This window comes from Colletotrichum jinshuiense, chromosome 6 (assembly GCF_051148585.1).
Source record: "Colletotrichum jinshuiense chromosome 6, complete sequence".
Taxonomy (NCBI): Eukaryota; Fungi; Ascomycota; class Sordariomycetes; order Glomerellales; family Glomerellaceae; genus Colletotrichum; species Colletotrichum jinshuiense.
This window is the reverse complement of record NC_139313.1, coordinates 4993484-5008128: the sequence shown is the minus strand read 5'-3', so window position 1 is coordinate 5008128 and position 14645 is coordinate 4993484. Positions and strand designations below refer to the sequence as shown.

Sequence of the window (14645 nt, the reverse complement as noted above, 5' to 3'; positions counted from 1 at the left end):
AAGTTGTTTTCAGTCTCCGCAATATCTATACCACTACCCGAGCGGTAGCCGCTGTTAGACCGGCGCCCGACGGTGTCAGAGTACCATACCCCAAAACTCCCGGCTACAATGCTTTCAGCCACGGAATATTGGCACAAACGATGCTATTGATTTGTAAGGTGAGGGATTAGCTATACTTACTATTTTTAAGGTCAATCCCGCATAAAAGCGTTAGTCGTAGTAGTTCAAGTATAATAGATGCCAATGCAGGCCACCAGTGTCTGACTTGCCCAAAAGCTTTTGTTAAACGATTCTGAAAAGTTGTAACAATAAATTTAAACAAGTCTCTCAAAATTTCAATATGTCAGCCAAAAGAATAATTACCGTCTTCGGCGCAACCGGTTCTCAAGGTGGCTCAGTTGCCCGTTCTTTTTTGGAGGACCCCAAGTTGAAGGGTATATGGGCTGTGAGAGCAGTCACCCGAGACACGACTAAAGAAGCAGCAAAGAAATTAGAGAATGCCGGAGCTCAACTTGTGTCTGTAAGTGGGGATACTTTGGAAATGGTCAGGTTGATTTGACAGCTGACACTGATGTCAGGCTGATCTCAATGACAAAGCGTCCATTGTCCGTGTCATTCGTGGCGCAGACGCTGTGTATGCAGTTACCAATTACTGGGAGAAGATGGACATGAAGCATGAGATACAACAAGGAAAGAACATTATGGATGCAGTCAAGGTATATATCTCACACTTGTCGGTCTCTAGTACGCTGATTGACACTAAACCTTCATCTCAGGAGACACAGGTTCCTCACGTCGTGTGGAGTTCTTTGCCTAACGCAACAGAGAGTATGCTTCCTCCAGAACCAGTCGTCACGTTCAACTGACTGTGTTGTAGTTTCGAGGGGCCAAACACCTAATGTGCATCACTTTGACAGCAAGGCTGCTGTTGAGAAGTACGCGCGTGGGCTCAAAGTCCCTGCAAGCTTCTTTATGCCCGGTTTTTACATGTCAAACATTACCCAGGGAATGCTAAGGCTGAATTTGGAGACGAATGCCTACGTACTCAGCATGCCGGTGCCTTCTTCGACACCAATCCCGGTTTTCAACGTTGCTGACACTGGAAAATGGGTCAAGAAAATGGTGCTCAAGCCAGACCAGGTGATTGGAAAGAACATACTGGGCGCTACAAAGTATCAGACCCCAGCTGAAATATTGCAAGATTTCAAGGAGGCCTACCCAATTGGAGGATCTACGGCGAGCTATTTTCAGCTCTCCGAGAGTATGTTTATGGGAATTCTTATGAGAACTGGCATGCCGGACTTTGCAGCGAGAGAGACACTAGAAAACTTTCTTTTGATGACCCATGGGGGTTATTTTGGAGGTTTGACGCTGGACGAGAGTCTCAAGTTGGTTGAGGAAACCCCCACAACGTGGACGGATTTCATGAAGACCTCTGGAGCGTTTAACGATCTTTCCTAGAGAAACTTCAACCACTATTAAAACGATTTATTCCGAGACTTGATTACTTGAGAATTCAACATTTAGTTCTGGGTTGCCCTGATATTTGTACAGGCATATGCCAAGGGTGCAGACTTTAAGTCAAGCCTTCTACATGAAATGAAATAGACCCAGCAATATAAACTGTTTAAGGCTTCCAAATTGATAATTTCATGGCTATGTTGAAAGCCGGTAGCTAATAAACACTGTCGACAGAGGGCGAAGGATGTTAAAATGAGCACGCTATGGTGTGGACCATCCCGCAACATGTACCAAATCGTATTAATGTTGCCTATGGCTCAGAAATTTAGAAACAGGAAAACTTATTGCATGCTTGACTGGCTGGGTCAATGTTTCTTTGTACTTGTATACCGTATGATGTAAATGTTATTGACCTCAAATCCAACAAAACCCGACCACAAGTTTTCGTTAATAACCAGGTATTACGGCATCTTCCAGTAAGTGTTTACAACAAAGAAGCTCATCGCGTTTGGAAAGCACTGTCCTCTCTCAGCCACTCCTTGACACCCTTCACCTTTGGGTGAATGGTCTTCACTAGGTCCATATCAACTTTGTAGCCCTCGTCCTTAAACCAGTCCAGCATAGTTCCTACTTCCTTCACCCCAAACTTCAAGGCTTTGCCCAAGACTCCGACTGTTGTACCGACTCCTTGACCGGTGACCTCCTTGAATTTTTGATTCATTTCCTTGAAGGTAAGGCTTTCTCCTGCAATTCCAATGGCTCGTTTGTTAAACTGCTCAGGATCGCGAAACGCCTCAGCTGCGAAGATACCGATATCTGAAGTGGCAATCCATTGCAATGACTTGTCTTTCATTGTGTCGCGCAGACTTGTCATAAATACTTTAGCCTCAAAGCCAGGCGTAATGTTGTCGAAGAAAATGACAGGTCGCAGGATCGTCCACCCCATGTCGATTTTCCCGCTTGCTGTTTGGTCCCGAAGATGGTGTTCGATTTGATGCTTGGCCTGGAAATGTGGAATGGGACTCGGGTTGTTCCATGAGTGATCGTTCCCACCCCGGTCAACGCTCGAATAGACGAAATGCTTAACACCATTCTTGATCGATTCATCTATAAGTGCTTTTCCCTGATTTATTTCGCCCTGGAAGGTTGCTCCCTTGGAAACGGCCGCTTGAACTGAAAACACACCCCAAATGGGCCCAGGAGCCACATTCTTGGCTGATTGGAATAGCGCGGGTACATTGTCGAGATTTCCCTCCACAATTTTGACTGAAGATGACTTCTTGGTCAATCGCACAGCTGACGGAGAGTTTGCGGTACGCGTTACAGCGAGTACTGTAAAATCAGAGGGGTATAGATTGAGGAGAGCTTGGACGACAGCACCGCCTTGCTTGCCCGTGGAGCCAGTAACAAGGATGGTTCGCGGCATTGTAAAAACAAGGAGGGACTCTTGAGGGAACGTAAAGAACAAGAGGATTAAAGATTCATACTAAGTGCTCATGAGACAAACTCTTTTAAGTCAGAGGGATCCTGTCGTCGCGTCGTTAGTTTTCAACCAGGGCGGTGCAAGCCTGTAGTTCCTTGTATTACCAATCATGCTATTTCGGAGCAAGATTTCATATGGAACGCTTGGTTGTTTTGTCAGCAGAATAATTCATTTCCACGAACGTTGCCGAACGATAGCAAAAATCCAGTCTTTGGAGCGGCGAATCGGATTCCGAAACGGAGTCAGATTCCTCCGATCAATGGCGCCAACACTAACCTGTCAAGCTTTAAATCTAGGTGGGTTCAAGCTTAGTTGTGTCTGATAGTATTATGCACTAAGATACGCTTGCATGAAGGGGGAGAGGGGAAGGGGGAAAACAAGATTAGAAAGGCCTTGAAGTACTAATCACATTGTAAATTTTCGGCGGATAGCCACACGACATGTGAATACTTTTGGGTTGCAGATGCTGCTCTTCCTAGTTCTGTAGTAGAATTTCATGGTATCCATGATTATACCGAAAATTTGCACCCAGTCCTTGGCTCATACGACTTCTCTGGAATACCAACACAGTTGTTGGGGAAAATGGCTTCCTTCCAATGTTACAATTCCAATACCACTCTTTATGGATGCCCAGCCCCTTGGTCATTGCAAGAAACATAATAAAAGTACTCTGCTGATCCGCCACGAGGCAGATAACTATGCTTAAACATCTCCACTGATTCACTATTCCCAGCCCATTTTCAGTAAACACACGACAGAGACGAATGTCGCAAATGTAAAGTCTTTCCAGTTTCTCTATTGGAATTTTCCCTTCAACCACCTCCTGAATGACAGAGTGCGAATCCTTTTTAATTCGTTTATGACTGGGACTCTTGACCTGCGTACGCATTAGATCCCTTTGACACGATTTGAGTACTGAACGCAGTCACTTAATTACCATCTGCACTAGCTAGCCCGCCAGTAGTATGAACGATTAGTCGTGGTTCATCGGCAACCAAAAACGATAGTAGAGGCCGGAAAAGCCGTACGTCGACTAGGTGAATCTCCAGCCGCCGATCACATCAATTTGCCCGAAGTGATTCAGCAAGAAAAATCGGTTCTCGCCATTCTCTCATATCCGCAGAAGGTCTACAAGCTGAGAGAATTATGTGTTACACGAACTCTTAGCTTTAGCCTCTATCCATTTTGGAGCTATGATTCTCTTTGAACGAGCAAGCTTGGTTTCGGGTAAAGAATAGGGATGTCGTGGAACTGCCTGGACCACAAGAATATTCTTGCTGACTCGTCGGTCATCTACCGACGATTACATGATTTATCAGTCAAGCGCTTTTTATCATTAGAGCCCAACAATATCACACGTACGTGTCAAACCCAAGCTGTTATGATGCATACCTTCTTTATACTGCGCTGTGAATATTTGGGTGACCTGCATGTTGATTGTCCATGGCAAGAAGCCATAGCCAAGGCCACTGCTAAACAAGGCACATCATCAGGGTGGTAATTCAGCTGCATTCAGGGCATCTGATCTCCAGCAACTGCTTTTTCTAGCTGGGCTCTCGGGGGATCGACTCTGGAGATTCCAGTGGCAGAGATGAGGTTAAACTCCTTGAGGTCTATCCTTCAATATCATCCCAGTTACTCCTCTTCGCTTGAAATATTTCCTCAGCGACTGGAAGGCGCAAGTATCCCATAGCCTGACACGCTGACTGAACCGAAACCTGATTCAATCACACTTTGCTTTACGGGGCCAACATTGGTAGCTGGACTAACTTTTTTTTTTTCCTAGCTTGGCCGTCAAGGTTATTCAGAGCCCGGCGGATTGCCGATTGAGCCGAGGAAAATGTTAAACGTGGGACATGCAAAGGGCGACATGCACATCGTGATTGGAGCCTAGACAGCGAGAGTAATCTGAAAGCGACCGAACGATGGGTTTGAAATTGACTTCCAAGTCTGAGTTCGTCGACTTTGGGACCACAAGACTGCAAGTGGTTATGCTGTGCAGCAGTGCGATGGAGTGGCCCCTATCTTGCCAATGGTACCTTAGCAGCCGTATGTTCTGTTTTCTGTTTCCCCTTTTGCAACCCGGTCTAACGATGGGGCCGGAGCGGTCTCCGAAACACCGAAATATCGGGACGCTTATCTAATAATCTCGTCCAGCCATAATCCTTGTATGGCTGATCCCTAGTGAGACACACGCAAACGTGGGGTCACGGGTTGATGTCTCTAAGCCCCAGCGTGGGTTTAATCACATAATGTCTAACCATGTTAAAAGATTCCATGTAGGATGGATTCCCGTAATTATGGCTTACCTAGGTCTGAGAAACTCTATGTGAGCGTGCATAGACCAATCCATATAAGACCATATGGTTTATGTGCACATTGCGGTCTGTTGCTACCGTAGTGTCGTTACTACTGTAACCAATTCAATGAGACTGGGATAGGCCTGCTAATAGTTTATTCTACTAATTTCCAAGATCATCAGCGTTGCCGGCAGAATGTAAAGTTTCACTTGCGAATTGGAAAGTCCACTTCTCCACTTAGGAAATAGTTCAAACCTTTACCGATAATTATTACGAACTTACACGGACAAACACATCCCCGTTGTTTACCGAGTTGAAAGAGTATGCGATGCATTTGACATTCATTTATGGGGTTTCGGTGTTCAACGGAGTGCGAACCCCAATGCGATCTAGGAGTTCCCAGGATGCGTGGTCCATAGGCTGTAAAAATACATCGGGTACGTTCAGTCCCTGAACGGCATTGAAGTTCGGATTTATATAGCTTGCATGCTCATTTTACATACTTATTATTTCTATAATGCGTCGAGATATGGGAATAGCATTGAATAGCATAGTTTTGCTGCATTTCTCCAAAGTCTTACATTATTGCTTGGTGCAACATCGCAAACATGACGGCAGTTTCTAGCCCAGAACCCGACTTTGGCCGACGACTGATCTTGCACGTTATCGACGACATAGCGCGTACAGAGCCACAAAAGGAATGCTTTCACATTCCAAGGTCAACCGAACCTAAGGACGGATGGCGAAGCATCTCTTTCCGACAATACGCAAACGCCATAAACACAACAGCACAGCTAATCGCCAGCAAATGTGGTCCGGTGTCTTCGGGAAACTACCCAACAATAGCATACATTGGCCCAAACGACGCTCGCTATGTGGCATGTCATCTTGGGAACATGATTTAGGATATTAGAGTACTGACCTTGCCATAGGTTTTTTTTGCAGCTGCTATCAAAACCGGACATAAGGTAATTACGTGTTAACGGGTGCCATGGCTCACATTAAGATTTCTAGACTTACCAATATACAGGCTCTGTTCATCTCCCCTCGGAACTCGAAGGAGGCGCAGATGAATCTCTTTGATAAAACAGACTGTCGAGCTATCGCCTTTCCACAATCTCACGAGTCACTCGTGAGGCCCTGGGTTCAAGCCAAAGATATGAAGACAATTGAGATGATGGAGTTAGATACTTGTTTCACAGACAGAGACGTCCCTCACTTCTCCTACAATAAGACATTCAAGGACGGCGAATGGGAGCCTCTTGTAGTACTCCATACAAGTGGAAGCACGGGGCTCCCCAAACCAGTGGTTGTCCAACAAGGGATGCTAGCGATCGCAGACGGTCAGCGCGGCCTACCCCGCTGGCACGGAGCTCTTCCATGGTTCACCTACCTAGGTCAATCATTGAAGAGCACCTTTTTACCCAGTATGTTCTTTGGCTCTTTCAATTTTCTTGAAATTGGAACTAACGATGGGATAGTGCCCCTTTTCCATGCCGCAGCGCTCTATTGCTTCATCGTATTGACAATCTACTACGAAGTCCCGTGCGTGTTTGGGATCGGTGAGCGTCCTATCTCCTCTGACTTGGTCATTGAGTGCCTGAGGCAGTCAAAGGCTACAAGCTGCATATTGCCTCCTTCCATTTTGGAAGAGATGAGCAAAAGCAATAAGGGCATTGAAACTCTAAGTAGGCTGCAAATAGCTGGGTATGGTGGCGGTATGTAATATCGTTATGAACTACCGTTTCTTGCTGACTTTATCAGGCAAGCTTTCCCAAGACGCTGGAGACAGGTTAATGAGAGGCGGTGTGACACTGGCAAACCTGATCGGGGCCACTGAGTTCGTGCCCCCCCATTTTCTTATATGATACGGAATCACTAACAAATCAGGGCTCTTCCACTCCCCATCTATTTCAACGAGCGGCGCGAGCTATGGCAGTATTTTATCTTCAACACCGAAGGCTATGGCTGTGAGTGGAGAAAGTCATCTGACGAGGGTGTCTACGAGCTAGTTTTCGTTCGCATCGCAAAATCGCCAGGACTTCAAGCGATATTTTACACTTTCCCGGAGCTGGATGAATACCAAACCAGCGACCTTTACAAGCCTCATCCTGATTTACCAGATTACTGGACTTACTACGGCCGAGCTGATAACATTATTGTTTTTTCGAATGGCGAAAAACTAAATCCCATCACAATCGAGGAAATAGTTTCAGGTCATCCCTGTATAAAAAGTGCCATTGTTGTTGGCAATCAACGTTTTCAACCCGCATTGCTCCTAGAGCCCTTTGCATACCCGAATGACAGCACAGAGACGAAGGAGCTCATTGATAACATATGGCCATATGTTGCATCAGCAAACAAACAGACGGGTAAGCCGTCAATTGTTACACAACATAAAGTAAAATATCCTAACTCATAATCTCCAGCTGGCCACGGCCAGATCAAAAGCAGTCATATCGACATTGCGAAGCGCAACAAACCTTTTCTGCGTACAGACAAAGGAACTGTAAAGAAGGCAGCGACTGTTCAACTTTACAGCCACGAAATTGAGGATCTGTATATCCGGGCCGACAACATTTCCGAGTCTGAAACGCCACACATCGACACCAGCACTGAGGATGCTTTGGCTCAATCCATCCAGACTATTTTTAAAAGTCGACTGGGAATTACACACCTCGACCAAGAGACCGACTTTTTTACGGCTGGAGCTGATTCTTTACAAGTCGTAGAAGCTGTGAGGTTACTTCGGGGAGGGCTCAGGCCCTTTGTATCACCGATTGATACAGCCGCGATAACTACGAGGGCCATTTATAGCAACTCAACACCGCGGCGCTTAGCCAAATACATCATACGATGCTTTAAGGATGAGCACGGTTACGAAGACAATACAAGAAACTCGGATGAGCTTGGCGTCATGAAGGCCTTAAAAGAAAAGTACAGCCAAGGCTTCATAGCCGCGAAAAACAGGAGACCGGAAGCCTTTGAACAAGACCAGACAGTGATTCTCACAGGCTCGACTGGTGTGTTGGGCTCTTACCTGCTTCATCAACTGGTAAACAGCCACAGAGTCAAGAAGGTTATCTGCTTGAACCGAGCAGATGACGGCGGCCTCAAGAATCAAGCCAAAACAATGATTGAGCGCGGGCTTTCTACGGATTACATCGATAAAGCACAGTTTTACCGATGTGACCTCAGTCAACACGGTCTTGGACTCCCATCACACGTCTACGCCCAGATTTGGGAAGAGACCGACCGTATCATCCACAATGCATGGCCTGTCAACTTCAATATCACGATTGGGACATTTGAGCCGCATATACGGGGGGTTCGTAACCTGGCAGATTTCGCAGCCAAGGCGAAGAAGCGAATAGCGATTGCTTTCGTGTCGTCTGTGAGCACAGTCAGCGGATGGAATGAAAACCTTGGGCCAGTGCCTGAAGAGACAATTAAAGACATGACTCTTCCCCGCCTTGGGTACGGACGAAGCAAGATGATCGGTAGCCTGATTCTCGAGGATGCGGCAAAAGTCGGCGATTTTAATTTCGTCATCATCCGTGTTAGTCAGATTGCAGGGCCAGAGGCTGCAAAGGGCGTCTGGAACCCCCATGAGTGGCTGCCCTCTCTTATCGCTAGCAGTTTATATCTCAAAGCCCTCCCGTACAACCTGGGGACATTAAATCGAGTGGACTGGACACCGGTTGAGAGAATCTCCAAGCTCATCTTGGAGGTGACTGGCATTACTCAATCTATCAACCCGGCCGGGCTGAGCGGATATTTTCATGGTTCAAATCCTCGCCAGTTGACATTCGAGGAGCTTGCACCAGTCATTCAACAGTATTACGGAAAAGACCGAATTCCAGAACTTGTGAGTTTCAGCGAGTGGGTTAGCAGGTTGGAAAGAACTCAAGATCAGGAAGATGGTTCATTGAATCGCAACCCTGCTGTCAAACTTCTTGACACGTATCGTGACGCTTCAGTTTCTGATGGATCTAACCGGAGATCAATTCAATTGGAGATGATACGTACTCTCCAACGAAGCCCAACGATGAGAGAATCGAAAGCGGTGACGCCAGAGTTAATGAGACATTGGCTAAAACAGTGGAATTTTCATGAGTAAAAGTCTGCAGTGTGGATAGATAGCACTAACTTTTAGACGTCGATTTTAAATACACTATAAGAATTTTAAATAGATATAAAACTTAAAAACTAAAACTAAATCCATTACTTCTTTTAGCACTTTAGTAATCAACTTTTAATTTAGTTGTGTATAACTCTTAATATCCTTTATTTATTTTATCACCTACTTACAACCTTGTTGAGTATGCAACTAGATACTATATCATCTAAAGCCTAAACCTAGTATAACCACTTATAGTGACTACAACCGCTGTTTAAGTATCAACCTTAGCGCTCTATTAGTAGAAACACCACTATAAAATATCGAGCTATAATACAAACCTACAATCTAACTCTAGCAGTCTCCTAGAATACCACTCAAAATGACGGCTAAGTAGGCTGTAGCGGCAGTAGTAAAAGATATCGCTCTTAGCAGCCTAGAGGTATAATCTCTAGGCCTGATTGCTACTGCTTTCTACAGCCTACTCGCCTGCCTGTATTATAGCTAGGTAATCTAACAATATACATTTTAAGCAGATTTAACAGCTTGTGCCTTTATGTATTCGACTATAGCTGGAACACTTTCTAAAACCGACCCGTGAGTAGGCTTCCAGCCCAGCTCGCGCTGCGTCTTAAGACTCGAGGTCTTGTTATTGACCCGCAAAGCAAAGCCAAGGCGACCGAAGAACTCATCGATCTTCTCAGCCGGCACGCTGACGGCAGGAATCCCGAGATACTTTCCGATAGCTTCGGCGATGTCCTTGATCGAGACCTGCTCCTCGCCCACAGCATGGTACACAGCGCCCCGCGCACCTTTCTTAAGCGCAAGCCGGTACAGCACGGCGGCATCGTCGACGTGACAAGCAGCCTACGTTTTGGACTCGACGTAACCGACTTTTCCGCTGCTGCCGCTCAGCGCTGCCGCTGCTAGGAAACCTGTGAAACCGGACGAGCCGTTGCCGTGCGTCGTCGGCGCCAGGCGTACGATGCTGGCGCGCACGTTCTTGTCGCGGGCGAGGTAGTGCACCAACGTCTCGGACTGGCCGCGCATAGCAAGGAAGGGGTCGGAAACGTCGAAGTCGTCCTCGGTGCCCAGGACGACGGCGGGGATCAGGCCAGTGCTGGACGTTACAAGCAGTGGCTTCTCGGTCCCCGCGGCCTTGGCCAGGGCGGAGATGGCGGCGCGGTCGATCGAGCACGCCCCGGCGTAGTTACTGAAGTCGTGGATGAAAGCGAGGTGGATGATACCGTCGGCCTCGCGTGCCGCCTTCTTCAGCAGATCAAGGTCATTGATGGTACCTCTGAGAGGGGTAGCGCCCTGGCTCGTCAGTTGAGCCTCGCCGTTGTTGCTGCGTGTCAAACTAACGACACTATGGCCGGCCGAAAGGAGCTCCTTGACGACGGAGGTGCCGACAAAGCCAGTTGAGCCTGTAACAAAGACGTGCATGATGTTTGATTTTGGCAAGTGTTTATAAGGCGTTTGCAATCTTAGAAAGGTGTACCGGTGCCGTCAAGGTTGAATTTGGTGGATGGCGCAATGTAGCTATGGTTGCAAATAAATGGATCAATCGAGGTGTGAGAGACTATAGACCATTTATGTCATTATATGCTACCTACAGGAATGGCATTATTCTCAGATGATCTACCTTAATGCATGCAACGTATTTATGGTGACGGATTTGTAAGGATAAATGTAAACCGCGGATTTGTCACCCTGAACGCATACCTGACTGCATTGTAGTACTAAACCTCCTGACTTTAACCAATTGTATTGAATTGCTCCCGAGCAGAGGTTAGCGTCATCCACCAAATAACTAATCCATGAGATCCCTTGGGACTGTGGGGGAGTCTTGGAATCGACTGGTTGGAGATAAAAAGGGAGGGGTTGATGAAAATATTGGTCCGACCGTCCATTTTATGTCCACGCGAGGAGGGAGCGGAGTTAAGAGTTAACACCTGCCTCCGATATTACATATGTTTATTTACCTAACAGTTTTTTTATTCCATTATGCCTTACAGCTATCTCCATCTTTTCTATAATTAATTCCGACCTGGCCGCGATTGGGTTTAGTGTTCTGCTAGAATGCTATGTTAATTGTCTAGAGTTAAATAGAAAAGATGTCATCAAGTAAAAATTCCTTGCGGATGCATTTTAGGGTTTAAAGTGGCTTAATTATCTAAACTTGGCATATATACGCCGGCTTCACGTGGGGCGACTGCCGACTTCATATAGGCTGGCCGGCTGCCTAGACAGGCGGTTAACTAGAGTAGAATAGTGTTTAGCAATTATACACCGCGTCACAATACACTACTAATATAGCGTCAATAATAACGTCTATACAAAGCCGATAGAATAACAATTTAGAATATATATAGAGGTTAAAAAATAGAGGTTAAAGGTCGTTATTTGCAGTAGATAAAACGCTATAGAGAATTCCACTTGTAAAATCAATAAATATAATGTGTTGTATAAAACGGGGTTAGATTTAGATTAGAGTTAGATTGACTATCTAGAGCTTATTTGTAAGGTTAACCCAATCTACTTTATATAAAGGTGTAGAGTAGAGTGGAGTAGAGAGATCCTTAAGGTAGAAAGTTTACCGTTGAAAAGGGTAGAACTTGGAACTAGCAGTGTCGCGACATCCTAGACCCCAACCACCTATCGTCCATTAATTCCTTTGGAACAACGCACATATATAGGAATAGAATTCATAGACTGAGCCTACTGGGTCTTTTGTATGGAGTCTGGAATGTGTCTAGTGAGTGGAACGAGCTTTTGAGGTTATTGGCCTTAACCTCCAACAGTCATGGGAGGGTTGTTGATTCTGCGATTCAATCATAATTAGTAACCCTAGGTGATCAATAGACTATCTGTAAGACATCAACAATGAGATTTTACTTGAGAATCCTAAGTTTGTTGATCTTAAAGAGTAGAATTAACTCTGTCCTGCTGCGGCTGTAAGAGAGCATCCAAACGGCCCGGCTTGTTCTCCCGTTCTCTAGAGTTATTATCTTTTTGGCGTTATTAATACTGTGGCGTAATTTGTCTTGGAGCAGTTTGTTGTCCTTTTCTTAGATTGCTTGCTGTTCTCATGCTAGGTTACCAACTCCGCTTCGGCTATGTTAAGCTGAAGTTCTAGGTCTAGCTTTTCCGTAAAGCTAGACTATTTATGGGCAGTTTGTGACCGCAGTTCGGACGTTATAGATTTCATGTCTTGATAAAGGCTAACCTTTTCGGCCAACACCTTCGTAGACTCTTGAGACATGCTGTTGAGCGATTCAGTTTCGGTCTAATGTATTTATAGTTGAAAAAGAGTGCGTAAGCAGAACAGTGTCCACCACGGATCAATTATATAATTTAAATCTATGGAAAAGGGCATTCACAAATTGGTGATTCTCTGTAAGCCATCTTCGGCCTATATCTCTTCAGTATTGCCTCGAGAAATCTGCAACTTAACAAAAAGGCGCCTCTGCCTGTACTTGAATCATTCCGCTAGGCCGTCATCTTCAGCGTCGACAAACCACACTGAGATTACAGTGAAAAGTGTTTCCAAGTCGTATTCAGCTGAGACTGCTGATTGAAGTGGAACATTGGGGATGGATGTTTGTAAACACACCAACGCACCCACTACTGCTGAGATTACTGTAACTCTACAATAGTAATAAAGCGGAAGGAATCATGTTGGCTAGATCTAGCGAGGAAGATGTCTAAGGTTGTAATCGATTTGTTAAGATATATCTATTTAATTACTCTAACAAATTTAAAAATAAAATGAAAAGGCTTAAGACGTAAATTCGGCCTTTTAGTAAAAGCTAGGAAGAATTTATAGCAGTTATATATGTTAAGGTCTTGATTTCAGAATCTTTGTATTTCATTCTTGATCTAAAAGGGACATCCGGCGCCAGAGCCCTCTAATCTAAAGAGTGGATAATGCTATATAGCAAATTTAAAACATGAAGACAAATAACCTTTTCAGGTGACAGATCAGAAGAGAAACTGAGGAGGTAGACGCATGTCAGTATGTGACAACACAGAGATTTCCAATGTCCAAGCCAACATCACCAGTAGGGAAACCGCCCTACTCCGCCGTTTCAACTGTCCCACCAACATTAGCACCAATGGCACTATACAAGACATGGAAACCTGCTGGTAGTTTCTTGCTCTCCCCCTAAACGACCTCGAGGGACTTGAACTCCTCGGGGATGTCGGAGGCAGAAGTGACGTTGGGGTCGGCGGCAATGGTAAGGCTAGGAGAAGAGAGTTTCAGTTAGCAGAGACTACGAAATAAAATGGAAGGAAAAGGCCAGTGTTTTAAAGCGAGGAAATAGAAGAGTTTTAAAATGATTGCATACTGGACGGGAGTTAGCATTCGATATTGCCAAATATTGAGTGTCACAACCATACCAGTCTATTGAGTTTGTCGGCCTCGACGCCAACGAGGTTGTACTCGGAACCGTCGACGAGGACCAGGGTGTCGGGATCCTGGGTGGACTTGCACTTCTGCGGTTGGGCGTCGGCGGCCAGCTCCAGCTCAGCATCGGTGCAGGTCTCGTCGGCGTCAAGGGCCCGCTTCCGGCTAACAAAGCCGTAGCCGGCGCCGGTGAAGAACCCCCCGCCGGATCGCATGCAGATCGAGGTAGCACCGGCCGAGTATATAGTAGATGCGCGGTTGCTGCAGCGACCTCCGGTGTAACCGCGGCACTCAATGCGCCAGCTGGACGGAATGTAGCGGAATAGTAAGGACTCGGCTGTGCCGCCGCCGCAGCATACGTTGGGTTCTGCGCCCACGCAGACGATGTAGTTTCCGCCACAGTTCTGTCCGTAGTGCCATTGTAGGTCGATGGCAGAGACAGCAGCAGCAAAGCCAACTACGATCTGGAAGAAGTGCATATTGAAGAAATGGAAGTGGTGGTTCTGCTTTCAGGATGTTGTGTTTTGGTTCTACTGCTGATGTTACTGCTTGCTGAGGATAGATAGGATATCATGAATTCAGTTTTGGGGGCATTGCGGACCTTTTATAGACATCGGAGACGTGGACTGTTGACAGAGAGAGAGTCTTGGACTCTCAACTCTGAAGCCAGTAGAATGACACTCAGTGTCACTACCTATATCACAAGCACTTGCCTACTTTGGTGTAGTGTGACTTGGTATGCTACGGCGATGCTGCGTGTATGACACAGTGTTTTCCATGTTCTGCAGAGAGATGGACAGACCTAAGACTGCTTCACGTCAGACAAGACCATGTGGTCATCAATAGAACTGACGATGGGCCGCTCGGTCA

At 46.0% G+C, this 14645-nt stretch overlaps 4 protein-coding genes across 4 annotated transcripts; 1 reads left to right on the top strand and 3 right to left on the bottom strand.

The window, feature by feature from the left end:
* Nucleotides 1–340: 340 nt before the first annotated feature.
* Nucleotides 341–1461, top strand: EsH8_VI_001260 (NmrA/HSCARG family protein; the record flags this gene model as incomplete). The annotated part of the gene is made up of 3 exons (XM_083272513.1): nt 341–520; nt 579–828; nt 878–1461. 3 exons carry the CDS (start codon nt 341–343, stop codon nt 1459–1461), a joined length of 1014 nt encoding a protein of 337 aa, XP_083127687.1.
* A 499-nt stretch (nt 1462–1960) lies between these two features.
* Nucleotides 1961–2887, bottom strand: EsH8_VI_001259 (uncharacterized protein; the record flags this gene model as incomplete). The annotated part of the gene is made up of 1 exon (XM_083272512.1): nt 1961–2887. One exon carries the CDS (start codon nt 2885–2887, stop codon nt 1961–1963), a length of 927 nt encoding a protein of 308 aa, XP_083127686.1.
* Nucleotides 2888–10231: 7344 nt separating this feature from the next.
* EsH8_VI_001258 (uncharacterized protein) lies at nt 10232–10810 on the bottom strand (the record flags this gene model as incomplete). Its single annotated transcript, XM_083272511.1, has 1 exon — nt 10232–10810. One exon carries the CDS (start codon nt 10808–10810, stop codon nt 10232–10234), a length of 579 nt encoding a protein of 192 aa, XP_083127685.1.
* A 2722-nt stretch (nt 10811–13532) lies between these two features.
* On the bottom strand, nt 13533–14254 carry EsH8_VI_001257 (uncharacterized protein; the record flags this gene model as incomplete). Its single annotated transcript, XM_083272510.1, has 2 exons — nt 13533–13611; nt 13764–14254. The coding sequence occupies 2 exons, from the start codon at nt 14252–14254 to the stop codon at nt 13533–13535; spliced, it is 570 nt and encodes a 189-aa protein (XP_083127684.1).
* Nucleotides 14255–14645: the final 391 nt, after the last annotated feature.